At 53.2% G+C, this 20199-nt stretch overlaps 2 protein-coding genes across 2 annotated transcripts; both read left to right on the top strand.

Moving 5' to 3' along the window:
• Positions 1-215: 215 nt before the first annotated feature.
• On the top strand, positions 216-5865 carry GJB3 (gap junction protein beta 3). Its single transcript, XM_008694425.2, has 2 exons — positions 216-420; positions 3149-5865. Exon 2 carries the CDS (start codon positions 3183-3185, stop codon positions 3993-3995), a length of 813 nt encoding a protein of 270 aa, XP_008692647.1. The 5' UTR covers positions 216-420; positions 3149-3182; the 3' UTR covers positions 3996-5865.
• A 5388-nt stretch (positions 5866-11253) lies between these two features.
• On the top strand, positions 11254-13995 carry GJA4 (gap junction protein alpha 4). Its single transcript, XM_008694426.2, has 2 exons — positions 11254-11488; positions 12466-13995. The coding sequence occupies exon 2, from the start codon at positions 12483-12485 to the stop codon at positions 13482-13484; it is 1002 nt and encodes a 333-aa protein (XP_008692648.1). The 5' UTR covers positions 11254-11488; positions 12466-12482; the 3' UTR covers positions 13485-13995.
• The last annotated feature ends 6204 nt before the right edge of the window (positions 13996-20199 follow it).

The following is a 20199-nucleotide window of genomic DNA, read 5'->3' on the forward strand; positions in this document are numbered from 1 at the left end:
AAACTTGCAAGCTGCCCGGGATGGAGGGAAAACTGGGGAAGGGGGTGGGGCCGGTGGAGGAGGAAGGTAAGTTGGGGCGGGGGGTCAGAGTGGTGGCTTTCTGGAGCGTGGCGACAGCTCGGCGAGCCTTGTTCCCCGGGCTAGGAAAAAGCGAACGGCTGGGAGGTGGTGTTGGGGGCCAGCTGCGGGTAATCAGACTGGCTCCACCAGTCCCGGTTCTGGGCTTGGAGGGAAATTCTTTGCAGGTGAGTCGAGTCCCCTGGGGTGTGTCAGAGACTGGACAGACAGGACCGGAAGGTGGAACGTGGGGAAGGGGGCTGCACCCTGATGGGTGTCCGGTGACAGGGCCCCTCTTCTCCAAGGGCTGGCAGACAGACGAGGGCTCCAACCACCACTTCAGTATTTTTGAACTCCCACCAGGTGAGTGTTGGCTGGGGAGGGAATGGTTTTAACGTTTCTTACAACAGCTCAAGAAAGTAGGAATTCTTTCCCTTTAGAGATAAGGAATGGAGGTTAAAACTATCAAGGAATTCTTGGAAGTCTCCTGGCTAATAAATGGTGGAGCGGAGGCTGGAATCCAGCTACCATGGGTGCTCAAATCACATTCCACTGCCCCTCCCCAAAAGCCAGGTCTCAGAGGAGCAAGTGGGGGAGAAGCGGAGGGTCTCCTGGGATGAGGTCTTCTTCAGTCACACCATCCTGTTGGAGATTCCCAGAGAAGAGGCATCAGGAGAGCAGAGGTGTTGAGAAGCAATTGTGCTTTCTCCGTCTCTCCAGGGTGGGGAAGTCCTTCCTGCAAGCCACCTTGTCCAGATTGTTCCTGGGGCTTCCTGCCCACACCTCACAGCCCTTCCCTCCAAGCTGCCTGTCTGAGAAGTCAGCATGCATTTGTGTATTCACCCAGCATTTATGAGTGTCTCCAATGTGCCAAGCACTAGGCACTAAATATAAAGCAGCAAGACAGAGCTGACATTCTAGTAAGGGAGACAGATGATAAGTAAGAATAAATAATAATGATAATAATAATAACAAATATTTTAATTTCAAATGGTGATTAAATTCAAGGAAGAAAATAAAAGGGCCAGGAGTGGAGTGACCAGGAGAGCCTGGGTTCCTAGAAACAGATTAATCTGTAGAGGCCACTAAGATGATGTTTAAGCAGAGACCTCAGTGATGAGAAAGACCCAGCCATACAGGGTTCTGGAGAAAGAGCATTCCAGGCAGCAGGAATAATTGCAGAACCCCCAGATCTCCCAGTGTGGCCAGAGCAGAGAGAATCGGGGTGAGAAAATAAGAGAGGAGGGCAAGAATGTAGAATCTGGGGTTTAATTCTAAGCATAACGTGAAGCTAATAGAAAGTTTTAAATAAGTGAGTGACATGATCCAATTTCATGGACTCTAAGGGCCCAGGACCGGATCCTGAAAGGCAGTGAGGAGGCCATGGTAATAATACCAGCGAGAATGATGGGGGCTTGAAGCAGTGCGGTAGCAGCAGAGGGGCGAGAAGCAGTCATGCAGGGTTTGGATCCAGAGGCATCGTGCATACTCAGAGCCACAACCCCAGCTCCAAGAGCACCCACATGTGCACACAGGCCCACACACGCACATGGAGAGACACGTGTTCCCACACCCATGGCAGCACCCAGACACTAGATGTACTCATGCAGACCCACCCGTCCACACCCTCTGAGTCATTCCAACACTGGGAGGAAAATGTGTGATTCGGGGGCCTGAATACAGTATGTCTCCCTACCGCAAAGCCCTGGCATCCAGCATGGCTGGGGGAGCTAGGGCTCCCCCCAGCTCTGGCACAGGGAGGGGAGGCTGTCTCTAGAGTTTCCCTGGATCTGGTATGCCAGGAGCCAGGCCATTATTACATCCCCCACTCACCCCCAACCTGAACTGGTCCCCCAACTTCACCACCTGCTGACTGTGAGACCTTCGGGAGGTCTCCTCTCCAAGCCTGTTTCCTCTCTGTAGAATGGGGCTTATTGGGGTGGAAGAATTTCCTCTGTCCTTCAAGGTCCTTCTCGCGGAATTGACTTGAGACAAATTAACAGGAGAAAATCTAGTTTAATTTCATATGTATGGGGAATCCACACAGATAGGAAATTCCAAAGACAGGCAAAATTAGGTATATATGTCATCCTGAGCGAAAGAGAAGGGAATGGGGTCAGGGACTTCAAAAGGAAGTAATACAATGCACAGAAGACGGAAAGGAATAAATATTTGGGAAACAAATGTTTGCCAGGCCACTCAGAAACAATGGGATGTAGAGGACTTCGATCAAACAAGCCTTGCTAGGTTCCTCCCTGTCTCCCAGACCTGGTTCATATAGAAATGTAGTTATCTACGGTGATAGCTCTCTTCCTGGAGCAGGTCCTCTGTCTGAATTCTTCTAGGCAGTTGAAAGAGAGGTAAAGAGCTTTTCCTGAATCTGATGGGCTTTGACTGCTTTTAACGCAAGCAATCTTCATGCCAAAGTGGCCCGTTTTGGGGTGGCCTGCTGTTGACCCCTACAGGCCCATACCCCCACCCTCACAAGATGGTAGCAAGGCATCAATGAAGTAAGTTGCAAGAACCTGGCGTGGGACAGGCATCCAGCACAGGAGGGGAGAGGAGGTGGTGGAGAGCACAGCCCTGGCCGCGACAGCCCAACCTTGCATCCAGCTGTAGTTTGAAATGCGTGGCTTGCCCTCTCCAGAGTTCACAATGAGTGACCAGCGTTTATTGAGCACTTACTATGTGCTAAGTGTTTTACAACTGTTCTCTTCATCTGTAAATGTGGAGCATAATAGCACCTACCTCGTGAGGTCATTATAAGGACTAAAGGACATAATGGTGCCCAGAACTTTAGCTCCGTGGCTGGCTCACCATAAATGCTGCGTAAATGGGGATTGTTTCTCAGCAAATGCACATTCCCTTCCTTCCGCCTACAAGCTCTGGGACTTTTGGCAGGTTACTTAACTTCTCTGTGCCCGTATCCCACCTGTAGCTTGGGAAGAAAAAGTCCTGATCTCAAAGGGTCATTGGATGGTCACGCGATCCACCCGCGTAAAGAACTCAGAGAACAGCGCCTGGCACGCAGGCAATGCTCAACAAACGTCACCCGGTCAGGACCATACAGTTTTCCCTTTTATTCTGTCAGGCGGGCACGGCGGCCGGCACCCCCGCCAGGCACCATGGACTGGAAGACACTGCAGGCCCTCCTGAGCGGGGTCAACAAGTACTCCACGGCGTTCGGCCGCATCTGGCTGTCGGTGGTGTTCGTCTTCCGCGTGCTGGTGTACGTGGTGGCCGCCGAGCGTGTGTGGGGGGACGAGCAGAAGGACTTCGACTGCAACACGAAGCAGCCGGGCTGTACCAACGTCTGCTACGACAACTTCTTCCCCATTTCCAACATCCGCCTCTGGGCCCTGCAGCTCATCTTCGTCACGTGCCCCTCGCTGCTGGTCATCCTGCACGTGGCCTACCGCGAGGAGCGCGAGCGGCGGCACCGCCAGAAGCACGGGGACCAGTGCGCCAAGCTGTACGCCAACGCGGGCAAGAAGCACGGCGGCCTGTGGTGGACCTACTTGTTCAGCCTCATCTTCAAGCTCGTCATCGAGCTCCTCTTCCTGTACGTGCTGCACACGCTCTGGCACGGCTTCGGCATGCCGCGCCTGGTGCAGTGCGCCAACGTGGCGCCCTGCCCCAACGTCGTGGACTGCTACATCGCCCGGCCCACCGAGAAGAAGGTCTTCACCTACTTCATGGTCGGGGCCTCTGCCGTCTGCATCGTGCTCACCATCTGCGAGATCTGCTACCTCATTTTCCACAGGGTCCTGCGGGGCATAACCAAGAGCAAGGCCCCGAAAAGCCGCAGCCTCCCATCCTCCACCAGCCGGGCCTCCACCTGCCGCTGCCACCACAAGCTGGTGGAGGCTGGGGAGCTGGGCTCCGACTCTGGTGATGACAAGAGGCACGCGTCAGCACCCACCATGACCCCCATCTGACCGCGGGCTGGGGAGCGGCCCTGGGGCTACCAACGGGGACAGGTGGGGCAGTCCCGCGCTGGTGGAGGGGTCCTGCGGGGGCTGGGTGCCCCCCCTTTGAATTCACTCATCTATCCCATTTCATTTCTGGCAGACTTTCTGAGCGCTGGGCACTGTGCTGTCTACCTGGGTAAAAGTCTCCCACCCCGGAGCCAGGGCCAGCCCTGGGGGGAGACAGACCTTGAGACAAGCAAATTAACTACTGCATGCAAAGGGACATTAGGGGGCTCACGGAGGAGGGGGTGCCCAGGCGGGGCTTCGCTGAGGAAGCCATGTTTGAGCGAGGTGCGAAGCCCTTCCTAGCAGAGAGAACAGCAGGTGCAGAGGCCTGGAGGCCACGAAGAGGGAGATGCTTGCCCCGGCTGGATGCAGATCAAAGGGAATCTCCATTTCCTGGGGAGGAGCTCCCAGATTTCTGGGGTGGGAAGGAAGTAGTCTCTAAGCCGTGGGAGGTCTGAAGGCCTGCGAGGGAGCTTGTGACAAGGAGCAGAAGGAGGTGATGCCAACCGCTGCCTGAGCTATGCAGGGACCCTCTGGGGCCCCACTGCCTTCAGGAGAAGACCCCCTCTGCCCAGTCCTCCTCCCCCCAGGTTCAGACAGCTTTGCTCCCATCTTCTCCCCACAAATGTGCTCAACCTGGTGCTAGCCTCTCAGACCACGCCCCCAGAGACTCAAGGTAGATGTTCTTTGAAATCAATAAAGGCTGTGTTTTATACACATTGGCTCCATCCTCTGTTCTCCTATCCCGCCCACAAGACCCTGAGGGCAGGGAAGGTAGCCCTCGGTAGGGGAGAGAGCTATATGTCTGTGGGTGAAGCTAGGATGGAAGCTGTGGCCACGGCTGCAGCAGAAGTTAGGCTGGGGTGGGGGGTTGATCCTCGTGGGGATGTGGGTTGGAAGCTCCCAATATATATGTTGTAGTTATAAGTATGGTCACAAGGGGGCGCTGTGCTCCCTCTGCAACAGCGCTTCTAGCATTTTCAGGGAAACTCTGCCCTGAGCACACAATCACTGTCCTCTCTGTAGACAAGTCACACTCCCTTCCTTCCACTTTATAGCCCAATCACTGCCATCAACAACCCACATCCCCACCCTGTGTACACAAAATCCCTGTTATTCATACTGTCCCTCCTGATAGATATTCTCACAACAGCCCGTTGTCTCCTCTACAGGCATTGAGTCCCAGCATCACTCAAACATTATTCAGCTCCTTCCACTTTCCCTGAGCATTTTCGGCACACCAGGGCCCTGGCAGGATGCTGAGACTTGCACAGGGGAATAGGAGCTGAACTCCAACAGCTCAGAGCCTTGGCAGGGCAGTGGAGGGGGGGGACAGAAGCACACTCGTCTCCTGCACTCACCAACTGCTGGAGTGGTTCCCAGCCCCACTCCCAGCAGGTGTGGTGACCTGCAACTTAGAGGACACCAATAACCAGCCCAGACCTGAAGGGAAAGCAAAAGAGGGTGCAGGCTCTACTAATCCAGAAAAACATTTAGTGACTATCAGAGCCGAGGCCAGGAGGCAGAAATCTAGGCGCAGTGAGCCAAGAGCCACGGCAGGCAGGGAGAGGGCAGATCACTGCGTCCGCAGAACAGGCTGTGGTTCACCTTTGTTCTTACGTGTGGTCATTAGGGGGTGGGTAAGCCGGCCAAGTTTCAAATGCCGGGGTTGGGCTGACACCCACCCGCCAGGTCTGAATCATAGCTTAACCACTTCGTGACCACCCTCACCGTGCTGCACCGTGCAAGCTTCCAGGATTTCGGTCCTGTCATCGGTACAGTGTGAACTGCATCAGTCAGGGGCCCAACAAGAAACAGACGGCACATTCAAACCCAGCAACTTTAAATTTATAGAGTTTCCCTGAGGGACTGTTTTAAAAGGTATGGGCATGATTGGGGCACCTGGGTGGCTCAGTCGGTTAGGCGTCTGACTCTTGATTTCGGTTCAGGTCATGATCTCAGGGTCTTGAGATCAGCCCCGCATCAGGGTCCGTGCTGGGCATGGAGCCTTTTTGAGATTCTCTCTCCCTCTCCCTCTGCCACTCCCCAAGCTCGCACTCTCTCTATATATATAAAGAAAAAAAGTTGGAAAGTATGGGGATAATTAAGGAAACCACACAGACTACTTCAGTGCCCTGGGGCTGGTACCCGAGTTGCCACGACGGGGACCACACTGGAGCTGCAGGATGCATTCAACCCCAGCGACCAAATAAATACCCCAACTTCACCCTCACATCTCCTGCTCACTGGCCAGTGGTTCCCACCAACCCAGCCCAACCAGAATCCAGAGGGCAAGGGAGCTGAGTGAGGCATCGGTAGGGCTCAGCCTCCCGGGGCACAGAGCAAGGTGGAGAGTTGATCCGAGGGGCAAGGGGAACATATTCAGCCTGGCACTCAGAACAGTACCTACTCCTATGATTGCTGCAGAGATGGAAGGAGACACTGTAGGTAACACAGCAGTACGGTGCTAATGTATCCCGTAAATATCCAGGCACAAGCATGCCCGCTGCCCAGCCCACATCATAGGTCGGTCCCAGCTCGGACTGGATGATTGCAAAGGTCTCAGGGAAGTGGGATGTCTCCTATTGGCTGCCAGACATCCCAGCTGCCTGGTCAGAGGTGGCCTGGAAGTCAGAGCACGCGGAGGACGTCATCGGCTATCCCAGTACGACTGATCTTCCAATCCCAGCCCTGCTTCTCCAGGCTGTGGACAAGGACTGTGGATGAGGGCATGTCCCCACCCTGTGTCACCCACCTGTGGCCTGAGAGCTGTTCTGAGCGGGCAGCTCACTCTCCCCATGCAGGATGTGTTCACCATCCAGAGTCCCCAGCACACCAGGCTGCCACCACTAGGTGGCTCTCCTGTCCCCAGCCTTCTCCTCCCAGGGTCCGCGCTTCTATCTCCTTCCCTATTACATGAGGATTCACTTGCCAGCTTCCTTTGATCAGAGATAGGATAGACTTAGATTTCAGATACACACCCTTACAGCCCCACCTACTGCATGAAGTAACTGGGCCACCATGCACCCCAAGGTAAACAGAGTATCTCGTATTCATCACCCTTGGCCCAAGCCTCCTATTACAGATTGAATGTTTGTGTCCTCCCAAAATTCATAGGTTGAAATCCTAATTTTCCATGTGATGGTATTAGGAAGTGGGGCCCTTTCGAGATGGAGCCCTCGAGAATGGGATTGGTGCCCTTAAAAGAAGAGACACAAGAGGGATGACTTTTCTCTCTTCCCCATGTGAGGACACAATGAGAAGACAGCCCTGCGAAAACCGGGAAGAGGGTCTTCACCAAGAACCCAACCATGCCGGCACCCCGATCTTGGACTTCCAGCCTCCAGAACTGTGAGAAGTAAATTTCCATTGTCTGAGCCCCCCAGTCTGTGGTATTCTGTTCCAGCAGCCTGAGCTAAGACCGCTATGTCATCTGGCCCCTGGATTACTACAACAATGTCCCCGCTTCCTGCCCTGACCCTGGGAAAGCAGAATAAAGGGAACGGAAGGAAGCAGGATGGAGTGACAAGACCTGTCCCAGGGTGCTGTGTCCATTAGACAGAGGAGTCCCACGTTGCTGGGCCCCTGACCACCGCTTGGCTCAGCCCCTGCCTGGGGCCACCCCGCAGAGCTTGGCCACCTGGACAGCTGGAGCAGACCTGAGAGTGCTAACAGCTGGAGGCTGTCAGCTGCCCACACTCCCCAGCTGGGCTACAAGGCTTGTCATGAAGCGGGAGGTCCGCATTCACCACTCACCCCCTCAGTCTATTCTCAGCACCTCAGCCCCGGTGAGCCTGTAAAACCCAGGTCAGGCCATGTCACATCCCAGCCCAAACCTCCCGAGACACATCACACAGGCCTTGAGGGGCCTCTAAGATCTGCCCCGCCCCACACCTTCTGTGTTCTCCAGCATTCACCTCTTCCCCTTGCTCACGTCTCTCCAGCCATACTGACTTCCTTGCTGGCCCTCAAGCAGGAAACACCAGGCACACTCCTGCCTCAGGGCCTTTGCACTCTCTATTCCCTCCTCTGAAAGGCTCTTTCCTCCAGGAGAGCTATAGTTCGTTCTCCCTCCTTCCCTTCAGGGTATGCATCAGACGTCAGCCCCTTAGTGAAAGTGTCTCCTCTCTTCTACTCAACATGGAAACCGCACCCCCTGCACCCTCCACCCTCCCTCCCTGCTTTCCGCAGAGCATTTATCACCACCGAGCAGGTTCTGTCTCCCCACAGTTGGAGTGTAAAATCCACAAGGGCCGGGAAGTTTTATGGTTGTCCCCTGGATGGTCTCCAGTGTCTAAGACAGTGCCACGGCACCAGGGGGTGCTCAGTAAAAATCTGTGGAATTAGTAAATTCATACATGGGCCTGGTGCCCTGCTAGGTGCTGGGGATATAAGCAAGACCCAGCTGCCTGCCCTCAAGGGGCCCCGCAGCCTCATGGGGCAGGGTGGGAGGAGGTAGACACACGTAAATGATGCGCCTAGGGTGGAGGAGGGGAAACGGGGAGTTGTTCAACTGGTCTAGAGTTTCAGATTTGCAAGATGAGAAAGTTCTGGAGTTCTGTTCCTCAACAATGGGAATGAACATAACACTACTAAATGGTACATTTTTAAATGTTTAAGACGATTAACACAACATAAATTCTATGTTATGCATTTTTTATGACCCCTAAGAAAAACATTTTTAAAAACAAAACAACAAAAAAAAATCCCAAAATAAAACAATGTACCCAGAGGCAGGACCTGAGCTGCTGGCAGCACAAAGGCTCACCTAAGCCGGTGGAGGCGGAGGTCAGCAAGGGGACTTCCAAGAGAAGGTGGCATAGAGCCAAATCCTGAAGGACCCGCAGGTTCAGCATGTGTGGGTGCTCCATGCAGGGGGACACGCAGACACAGGCAGAGCGCACGGAGAACCACAGTAATGGCTGGATCACGGAGAGAAATGGAGAGAGGGATGAGTCTGGAGAAAGCAATACGGAGCCCCAGAGGGTTCTGAACAAGGCAGTGTGCAGTCTGAGCTCTGGGGAAGGGTGGAGGCTGGAGGCCAGGAGACCAGCTAGGAGGCCATTGAGACAGTGGCCCATAAAGAGGGTCAGGGCAGTGGGAACAGAGGGAGGCATGGGGTTCCGGGGATGTCTCCCAGGTGGAGTGGCCAGGTTGATCCTGCCCTGCTTTTCCTTAGAAAGGGCCCTGGTCATTTGAACCCTGACCCCCAGAGCCCCTGAGGAAGGGCTGAGAAGAGGGCGAGGGGCCTTGCTGTCTCTACCTGCTCCTCCCTCGTTCCAGTAGATGGGATCAGAAAGGCTTGGGAGATCCTGGGCCCAGCGGCAGGAGAGGAACTCGGAGCAGAGGCTGTCTTGGGGGCGTGGTAAGAACTGGCCTCCAGGGACCTCTGTTCTCATGCCCTCAGGGGTCAGAACTAAGTGGGCGAAGTTGTCAGTTTTGGAAATCCAGGAGGCTCCGCTCAGCCTGGCCCTGAGGGACGGGCCTGGAAGGGGAAGCCAGCTCAGCCCCATCCTGAAGTTCTGAGGTCCGAGCCAAGCCCATCACACTTGCGGCCCCAGAAGTCTCCCTGCTACGGCTGAAGGCTGGATTCTAGGGACCCAGCCCTGGGGCACTGGGAGTCCAAGGACTGAATCCTGTTGTGGAAAAACAAGGACCTTTCTGCCACCTGCCCTAGTCCCCAGCCCTTACCTGCCACATTCCCTTTCCTTAGCGGCCCCATCCCCCCACCACTCCACCCCTGAGCTTCCTTCCCCTCAGCCCTGTCTGCTCGCACCAAGACCAACCCAGAGACCCCTTTTGGCCACAACAATTCTGTCACGTTTTTAGCCACCACTCACTCAAAAACTTTCTGTGTACCAACATTATGCTATGTGCTGATTGGATCTATCAACCCTACACAATAGGAACCATTACTATCCCCATTCTCCAGAGGAAGAAACTGAGGCACAGGGCTTTAAGCAACTTGCCTAAAGACACAGGAGTCAACAGCAAAGTCTCAACTTCTAGGGTTTTCTGCCTCTGCCCAGCAAAGTCTCAGCACCCTAGGGGCAGCGACCAAGGTCTCTGCAACCCTTGGCCTTTGCTCACGTTGCTCCTTCTGTCTAGAACGATTCCCCCAGCCCCCTCAACCGGCTAATTCAGTCTCCTCTAGGAAATGTTCCCAACTAAGTCCCCTCTAGGTCACCCTGTAGTTCACAGGAAAACCTTCCATATTTACAACTTTACCCTTACCAAGGGCTGAGATGCTCAATTTCTGCCTCCTGTACCAGCCAGTGAGAGCCGGAGGCCAGAGACCACACCTGGCTGGTTTATGGTCCAATCTCCCTCTCACTTACAATGCCTGCTGCACAGCAGACCCTCGTTCGTGTTCATCGACAGGGTGATGAACGGTGGCAGGTTCCGCCCACCTCTCTAATTGTGTTGGGTGCCCCCACCCCATTTAGAGGCATGAAAATGGGATCCAAACTAAAGGTGGGGAGCCCCTCCTCTTCAGTCTCCAGTGACCGAAGGAAGTTGCTTAGTGACCTCTGATCGCCTGCCCAGGAGTGGGGATGTTTGAGAACTCGGCAAGAACTCGGGCTGGGTTGAGAGCCCAGCCCCACCGCAGACTCTAGGGAGGGCAGATATAACCCCTCTCCGCCAGAGTGGCTCCCCAGGTCCTGAGGAGCCCCGAACGCCAAGTCCTGACACGGTGCGGGGCACACTGAGGCCACCTAAAAAATGGGTGGCCTTCTCCCTCCTTTCTTCCGACCGAGGGCAAGAGGCCCCCCAGGTCAAGGAAAGGCCCTTCCCTGGAGGCCCCCACACCCTCATCCCCACCTGCCCATCCCTCACAGCCTCGGATCAGTTGCAGGATCGGAAAATTCTTGCTATGACTCTTTCAAATCTAGCCACCCTGAAAACACTTCGCCCCGGAGAACTCCCGTTCCAGAGCCAAAGAAACAGGCTAGGAGGGTTACCGGCCGGAAGACCGTGCAGAGGGCGAAGAACGGGACGCCAGAGGCTTCTCGAGCCCCCTCCACCGCGTAATTCTCAGGGCCACCTCCGGGGCGCCTTCCTTGAGCGTGGCTTCAGAGAGCCTGCACCTCCTCGTCCCCGCCCCCCGCTCTGAAAAGCGCCCCGCCGCCCTCCCGCCGCGCTTCCTGCCCCCACCCCGCCCCTCCGCGCTATTTAAGGCGCCCCCGCCGCCCGGCGCCGTCCAGCAGGGCTCCCGCGGGCGCCGCTCCGCCGTCGCGCTTTCCCGCCGCCACTGGGCCGCCCGGCAGGCAGGCAGGCGGTGAGTGGGGCTGGGGGCGCCGGGGCGCCACCTGCCAGCAAGCGGGGGACACGTCCGCCACCGGACAGGGGCTAAGGGAGCCCGAACGGCTACGCTCACCCGGCCTGCCTGTGGCCAGGCTCTCTGCTAAGCCCCGTTCCAACCTTCTTTCACTGTATTCTGATCACTCTAGGAGGTAAGAGCATTATTTCCACTTTATAGGACAGGAGACTCAGGTGCTAAGGCTGACACTTACCCAAGCTTAGTTAGCAAGAGGGAGTGAGGACTCAGGTCTGATTCCACAGCCTGGCTCTAAACAGCTTTGCTCCAAGGAAGAAGCACTCCCCTGCACCCTTCCCTGTATTTCTTCTCCCAACTCTCCTCTCCTCTCCCCACCTCTCCCCAGTGCTCTGGGAATTTTGTGGCCTGTGCCTCCACTCTGCTATGACAATTCTTTTAAGAGTCTAGAATTGGGCAGCAACAGCTTGGGGCAGCTTGTGGGGATGGGAGGGGGAGGGAGGGAGAAAGCGGGTGGAATCCGTGTCCACGCTTAAGTGGCAGGTGGTCACTATTGCTGACAGGTGGGACTATTACAGGATGATGCCTTCAGCATCTCACACTCCTCCCACCCGCTCCCCCCCACCAGCTCAAAGGTTAGAGTGAGGGCAGCTGGGGGAGCTACAATGGGCAGAAGAGTGGGGACCCGAGGCTTTGGGCCCCCTGAGAAGCTGAAGATAGCACCACCACCCCCACAATCTGGGACAGACAGCCTGTCATGGGCAAAAGGAGGGAGGGGCATAGCATAGCTGTGTGACCTTAGGTAAGTTCCTCAAATTCTCTGTTCCCATTAGCTCAGGAGCCTCAACTTGATCCAAATCTTGAGCTGTGTCATCCTGGGACTCGGGCTGGGAACAAGAGGGGCACAGATGGATGACAAGACAAGGACCCTAGCTGTATTTTGCCAGAACTTAGTAGCTGTCCTCCAAAGATCAGCTTTTAGTCCTTACTGCCCCCCCTTCCACTGCTGGGTGTGAGCCCCCAGGCCAGTCCCTTCCCCTCCTTGAGCCTCAGTGTCCCTGTAGGCAAGATGGGCATGGCCAACCTCCCTGCAGGCTTGTTGCTAGGACAACTGAGGAGGATGCCCTGTTGACTGTGTCCTGTGTCTCCCTGCAGACGGAGGCCGGGGAGCCATGGGCGACTGGGGCTTCCTCGAGAAGCTGCTGGACCAAGTCCAGGAGCACTCCACCGTGGTGGGCAAGATCTGGCTGACGGTGCTTTTCATCTTCCGCATCCTCATCCTGGGCCTGGCTGGCGAGTCGGTGTGGGGCGACGAGCAGTCCGATTTCGAGTGTAACACGGCCCAGCCGGGCTGCACCAACGTGTGCTACGACCAGGCCTTCCCGATCTCCCACATCCGCTACTGGGTGCTGCAGTTCCTCTTCGTCAGCACGCCAACCCTGGTCTACCTGGGCCACGTCATTTACCTGTCTCGGCGCGAGGAGCGGCTGCGCCAGAAGGAGGGGGAGCTGCGGGCGCTGCCAGCCAAGGACCCACGCGTGGAACGGGCCCTGGCAGCCATAGAGCGTCAGATGGCCAAGATCTCGGTGGCAGAGGACGGTCGCCTGCAGATCCGAGGGGCGCTGATGGGCACCTATGTGGCCAGCGTGCTCTGCAAAAGCGTGCTGGAGGCAGGCTTCCTGTACGGCCAGTGGCGTCTCTATGGCTGGACCATGGAGCCCGTGTTTGTGTGCCAGCGTGCACCCTGCCCCTACCTCGTAGACTGCTTTGTCTCACGGCCCACGGAGAAGACGATCTTCATCATCTTCATGCTGGTAGTTGGACTCATCTCCCTGGTGCTCAACCTGCTGGAGCTGGTTCACCTGCTGTGCCGCTGCCTCAGCCGGGGGATGAAGGCCCAGCAGGGCCAGGATGCCCCCCCGACTCAGCGCACCTCCTCGGAGCCCTACGCTGACCAGGTCTTCTTCTACCTCCCTGTGGGCGAGGGACCCTCATCCCCACCATGCCCCACCTACAATGGGCTCTCATCCAGTGAGCAGAATTGGGCCAACCTGACTACAGAGGAGAGGCTGGCTTCTTCCAGGGCCCCCCTCTTTCTGGACCCACCCCCCGAGAGTGGCCAGAAATCCCCCAGTCGCCCCAGCAGCTCTGCTTCCAAGAAGCAGTATGTGTAGGGGCCTGGGGCTTCTGTCACCCACCAGAGGGGCCCCCGGGAAGTCTGGCTGCTTTGGATGTCCTCTCCTTGAAGACTGCAGGGGAGCAGGAGAAGCAGGTGCTTGCTGGCCAGGGGGCCTCACTGCAGCCTGTTTTTGAACATCAGGGGCCTTCCCGGTGAGCAGAGGACACGATGGTTTCCCCTCCAGAACATGACTTGGCCCCAGGCATGGACCGAGCCAGCTTGGCGTGTTCTTGGCCAAGGGTGTTGTGGCGCCTCTGGACTTTTTCACTCGGTTCCGAGCAAACCCAGAGCCAATTTTACCCCACCCACATGGGAGATTCACCTCTGCCCACGTTGTCCTCCCAGGGCAAGGCTGGTCGAGGCTGCTGGGTCGGCTTTGATCACACACACACACAGCCTGGGTAGGATCTGGCCCTGTCCAGGGGACTGGTGTCTCGTTCTCATCGCTCCTTCCTAGTTTCACTGTTGATGCTTCTAAAATAAACAAGACTTGATCATAAGCTGGATGTGTACGGCTGCTGTCATGATATGCCTCCAAGGGTTGGGGAGCAGTTGCTTTCCCGTCTTCCTTTTCTTTGCAGCCCTGTGTGATCTTTGACCTCTGCAGCCCCAACTCCACCCAGTACCTTAAACCCTCACACCCCTATATCCTGCCTCTCCGCAGCCCTGAGTCCCAAACACTCACCTTTTGAAATGCCTCTGCCACGGTCCTCCTCCTCTTTCCATCCCCACTCCCTAGCCCCCCACAACAGCCAGAGCCGTGTCAGTCCCCAACCCGCCCCATGGCCATCCAGTGCCGTGGCCACACTGTGTGCAGTGTGCCTCCTTGCTGGACACTGTGCTACCCAAGCAGGTCTGCTGGCCACGCCCTTCACAGTCCAGCTCAAATGGGCCCTGCACTCTATCCCACCCCATCCTGGACCCCTTGGTATTTGGGGAGGCAGGCTTAGATCACTTGCCCCCTCCTACCTTGGCCTTTCTAGTCTGTTCACCAGAAGGAGCAACTTAAGGGCCTGCATCATATCTCCTCCCCATGCACTGAATACTCAGTAAGAACAGACGACGGCAGTACAGAGAAGTGGAAGAGACTGTGAAGGGACCAAATCTTGCCTAACTCACAAAGTTTGCAGAAAAAAAGAAACAGTGGAACTAGATCTTGACCAGTGGATTGGAGTTCCCTGGGAAGGTGGAGAGATGACGGAGTATTTGGGCAAAGAAAACTGTTTCTGCAAAAGCATGGAGAAGAGGAATGGTTGGGGGTTCAGGGGGTGCTTAGGGTCTGATGAGCCATCCGGGATGTGGGAGGCATGGTTGAGGATGAGCCCAGTGTTGGCAGAGTGGACCTTTTCTGGAAGGTGACACGGGTGGAGAACACTGACAGTGGCCCTCAGAAACAAGCTGTCCTCCCCTACGCAGGGAGAGCTGGGGTTGGAGAGGGGACTGGGTCCATCTCAAGTGGCCACATGCCTCTCCTTGAGAGCCTTTGCAGCAGGTCGGCAACTTGTCCCCCCTTCCATCAAGATAGGTCTCCAAAACACCAGTTCTGCATCTCTCACCCCAAAACTAACTTATTCACTACTTACCCATAAAGTCTGAATGCTCAGCCTGAAAAGTTACACCCCTGTAAGTCCTCCAGCTCTGGTTCCCATTGTTCCCTCTGAATCCCAGAGATCTGCTAGACCAGCCTCCCCACAGCTCTCCAGACTCATCTGGGTGTGTTCTCACCTTGGTCCTTTGCCAGCCCAGAACGCCCCTTCCCCCCACTTCCAAGACCCACTGGTCCTTTAAACACTACAGGACCCTGAAAAGGGCAGTACCCAAGTGCGGAGAGAAAGGTGAGCTTTGACATCAGACGGTCCTCCATTTCAATGCTGCTTCTGACATGTGCAATGCCATGCAGTCTTAATCATTTCACTTCTTTGAGTCTCTGTTCTATCATCTATAATATGCAGATAACATTGCCTGCCCCACAAGTAACAAGACATAAAAACAAGAGAAAGCACAAGATTGTCCCTGGCTCCTAGTAGTCATGCAATAGAATTCAGCTCAGCCTCAGACAAGGCTACCGTAGGTCCTTCCTCCTGCTGGAAGCCCACCTTGATTTCTCCAGCCAGTCCCCAGTGATGATCTCTACCTCAGGAAACTGAACCACTGCTTATTATGAGCCTATTTCATCTCCCCAGTGAGTCTCTAAGGATCGCCAGGGAGTGACTTTTATTCCCCATGGGCCTAGCCCATCATTCACTTTGTGAAATGAGGGACTGACTTAGACTTGGCGGAAAGCAGGCTGTTCGTGCATAAGAAGGGCATGATCCAAGAGGCTGAGGTCCTCTTCCAAGAGATTCTCCGCCAGCCAAGGTGAGAGCGCAGATCTCTGGGCTAGAGGGTAGTCTCTTAGAGCCAGCCCAACCGGAAGGTTCTAGAAGTTTGTGCTTCCAGCAGGTATTCCCTACCCATCCTAGCTTGGAAAGGTGAGAGAAGAAAGGTGTAGATGAGCAAGGAGGGTATCCTTTCCTTCCCTCAAAGTTCATCTATTCTGAGCTTGGTCTGGGGTCTGGGGTCAGGCCAGGGACTTGGATCTTGGGCAAGACTGGGGTTGGGTCCTAGGCTGGTGGCCACACAAACACAAAGGCAAATGGGCTGTGGTTTAAGGATGAGAATACTGTCGTGGGAATGGGGCCACACACAGTGGCAGGGGGTGAAGGCAGTAGGGTGAAGCCTCATGGATGAAGAGTGACTATAAGCTTCAATCCACCTGTACTCATTTCCTAGGGCTTTTGTAACAAAGGACCACAGGCTGGGTGGGTTACCTATTCTCTCACAGTCCTGGAGGCTGGAAGTCTGACATCAAGATGTCTGCAGGGTCGGTTCCTCCTGGGGGCCGTGAGGCAGAGTCTGTTCCAGGCCTCTCTCCCAGCTTCTGGTGAGTTGCTGGCCATCTTTGACATTCTCTGGCTTATAGAAGCATCACCCCGTCTCCCCCTTCATCTCCACATGGCTTTCTCCCTCTGTGTGTGTCTGTCTCTGTGTCCACATTTATTCATAAGGACATCAGCCATATTGGATTTTAAGGCCATTCTAATGACTTCATTTTAACTTGATGTCCTCTGTAAAGACCCTATTCCCAAATAAGGTCACATTCTGAGATTCTAGACATTAGGACTTCAACATACCTCTTTGGGGGGCAGGGACACAACCCACACCACCACCCCACCAGCCCTACCTCCCCTCTAAGCACTAGTCGGGTGAGGCCAAGGAGAATGTTAAGTAGGTATTGGACTCAGGCACCTCCTTGGTGACATGGGCCTGGATGGAACCCAGCACATTCCACCTCGCTTCTTCCTCCCACCTGCCTATTCCTCACCGCCACCCAAATCTAAGATGGTAACAGGCAATTCTCAGTCACAGAAAGGGCCATAGGAGGCTTGACTCCTGCCTCCCACTCCCCACAGTGACTTGACGCTGGTCCTTTTCCCTCTCTGGGCCTCAGCTGAGAAACAGGTATGTGGCAATTAGGTATGAGGAGCATTGCAGGAAGTAACCTGTGACTCGTCACTAGTCTAAAGCCCACGAGTGATGTGCTATTTTCATCAATCAGAATGGATTCCAGTTTGTTCCTATAATAAGATCAGTTCCAGTCACTTGAATTCACACTGCCTTCCTGAGTAGGAAAGAAAGGGGCGGGGTTATGTGGAGTGCACTGGGAATTTTGCATAACCCAAGGTCATCTTATCTATGACCCATGGGAGCATGTGAACGTCATGGGCTGCACATAAACAGAGCTGTCAGGCTGGGTGATGTCAAACCTCTTCCCCACCTAACATGCTGGCTCTAGCGTGCGGGCTCACTGGCCACTGGGGTGCTGACCTCATGATTCTACCACCAGCCTCCAGTGCCTCCGCTGAGAGCCTTCGTTTCCTTTTTACACGAACCTCAGCATGACTGCTGACATTTGCAGGAAGGGATCTCCATCATGGATTCTTAGAACTTCTTTTCCCACCTTACAGCTTCCCCCACCAGTCCTGGCTCTGATCCCAAGTGCCACACAAGGCTCAACCTTTCCGTCCTTCCCATGCAAACACCGTAGCCACAGGCAGATAGACCCCAGGCTGGTCCTGAGTCTGCTCTTCTCCTATTCTTCCAGCTGACTCTGATTTCCAGAAATCTCTGGCCAATCAACAATCTGTCTACTTTCCTCTTAACATGTGCCTCACTCCCCTGGGTGCTAGACATGATAGACAAGGTGGTCAGGATCCAGATTACCACCTCTCTTGACTCAAAACCTCTACCTCTATTAATGCAATGTAGGATATTAACTTTTCTATTTTCTTCTCTTTTCCATATATAGAAATTTTTCTCAGATTATAAAGGTCATGCATGATCATTATAGACAATGAGATCCCATCATGCAGGCATAATAACTATTAATATTCAGAAATAATTCTTTTCAGGCTCTTCCATGAATATTTTTAAATAAAATCTGAATGAAGGTGTACCTACAGTTTAGTATTCTTTTTCATTTTACATAAATCATAACCCTTTTCCCCATGTCATCAAGCTGGAAACACTACTTAATGGCTTTATCATTATTTACTTAACCATGACGCTGATATTGGATTTTTAGGTTGTTTGCAATTAATTATCCTCTATTATAAATTGTACTGTGATGCAGACGCCTGTACATAAGTGTTTTCCAAATTGCCTATTTCCTTACAAGAAAGATATTCCAAGAAATGAAATTACTGGGTCAAAGGTATGGCATTTTTCATTTTAAAAAGTTAGGGGCTTTTTTCTGATTGTGGAAGTAATACACTACGGATGATTCAGAAATGCACAAGCAAATCCTAAGAAGGAAAGGCACCAGCCACCTCTGAGCGTGGGGGAGAAGGTGGAGCTGAAAACAGGAGAGCTGACTTAAGGCACAGGGCACTGAGAACCCTCCTTCCCCCACCCTGAGAGGGATGGGAGCTTGTTCTCAGGAACCGACAAAGCAGAGATGGAAGGAGAGACACCATGCAGAGTGCAGGGTGGGAGTTGCGTAAAGAACACAGGGGAATTGAATAGAAGTTTACATAGCTGATGGTGAGACCCTCTTCTGCCCCGCAGCTGGCTCCCAGAATGCTGGTTCTAGATGAGGCTATAAAAGGAGAATCTGATCTAGACTGCAGGCGGAGGAAGGCTGCCTTGAGGAAGTGAGCCTCGGCACCCGAAAGGTGAGGAGGGATGCTCCGGGAAGAGATGGGGAGAGCATCCCAGGCAGAGGGAACAACTTCCTCCAGGCTCTGAAAGAAGGGGGCTTGATATATTATTCACTGTTTAGGACTTTTTTCTATATGACCTGCAAGTTCCTTTCCAGGAAAAAAAAAATGATTTATATATTCAATAGCATTGCAAGGCACCCACGCTAACATTATTAAAATTTTTTTAAAATTCCTCTGTTAATTATTAACCAGAAAAAAATATGATTTCACCTTTTAACATGTAAGCCCTGATTAGTGGTGAGGCTGGACATTTTAAAACTACTTCTTCAGCACTGATGTTTCTTCTGTGGATTTTCTTCGCCCATTCTTCTCTCAGATTTTGGTGTTTTCTGATCAATTTATTTAAGCTCTTTATAGAGAGAGGATATCAACTCTTTTTTGGGCATATTTGTTATAAAAATTTCCTTAGTGTATTATTTTGTCCTTTCTAATCTCTATGAAGTCAAATTTATCAATTTCTTTCTGTATAATAATTTCATGTTTATACTGTTTCCCCCTCTCCAGAATTATTTTTCCGCTTCTAATGTTTGATCTGTCTTGAACATAATAGGAGACAAGTAAATAATTGTTGAATAAAATAATGAAGAAATAAATTAATTTTAATATATTAAAAATGATAAAAATAGTGAGGTGCTAACTTTTTCCCCCACTATCTAATGATTCCACCAGTACTTACTGAATGATTCTTCCTACACTAATTTGTGATATCAGCTTGGCCATACACTACATTTTTATACATAAAACAATCCATTTCTGGACTCCCTAAAATGCCATTCTGTTGACTTATTAATTTATATGATACTGACACTCTGCACTAGTGTCGTTTTGTAAGACATTCTAAAATCTGGTAGAATACCTTCTCCTCTTATTTTTTTACCTCTCTTCAGAATCCTGAAAGCCAGGTATATATTCTCTACGCAGGTGTTTGGAAGATCTTCTCAGTGGAATCTGACAGACCCATAAGAAAAGACTTAAAGGTGTGGCCAGTAAGGGCTGCCGAAGGAAACAGACCGCTGTATGGCTGTGCAACGAAGAGAGGTCAGAAAGCCCCGTCCATTCACTCTGAGCATCCCAGGTTTTTTTGGGTGACCCTTCCTTAATATGAGCACAGAGCCAAGGATGCCAAGCATTGGAAGGTGACTTATAGGAAAGAGTCTGAAACAGACCACTGAGTGCCCAGCCCAATGGACAACATAGGTCCACTCTACTGAATATTTTCAGAACACAGGAAACAAAGAGATGAGCCTACAAGTCTGCAGAGAGAGAACAGAGTTCCGTGTGTGGTCTCAAAATAGCATCACACTTTGCAACAATACTAGAAGCTACAGGATGATGGATGCCTTCAAAATTCTGAGGAAAGTGATTTTCAACCTGGAATTCTATACCCAGGCCAATGACTGATTCAGGTAGACCATACACTCTGCAATTGTTTTAATAGCATGATTCCTT

The sequence above is a fragment of the Ursus maritimus genome, unplaced genomic scaffold, assembly GCF_017311325.1.
Source record: "Ursus maritimus isolate PB19 unplaced genomic scaffold, ASM1731132v1 scaffold_32, whole genome shotgun sequence".
NCBI lineage: Eukaryota > Metazoa > Chordata > Mammalia > Carnivora > Ursidae > Ursus > Ursus maritimus.

Excerpts from the sequence above, each read along its gene's own strand:
- GJB3 (XM_008694425.2), top strand. The coding sequence starts at position 3,183 with ATGGACTGGAAGACACTGCAGGCCCTCCTGAGCGGGGTCAACAAGTAC.
- GJA4 (XM_008694426.2), top strand. The coding sequence starts at position 12,483 with ATGGGCGACTGGGGCTTCCTCGAGAAGCTGCTGGACCAAGTCCAGGAG.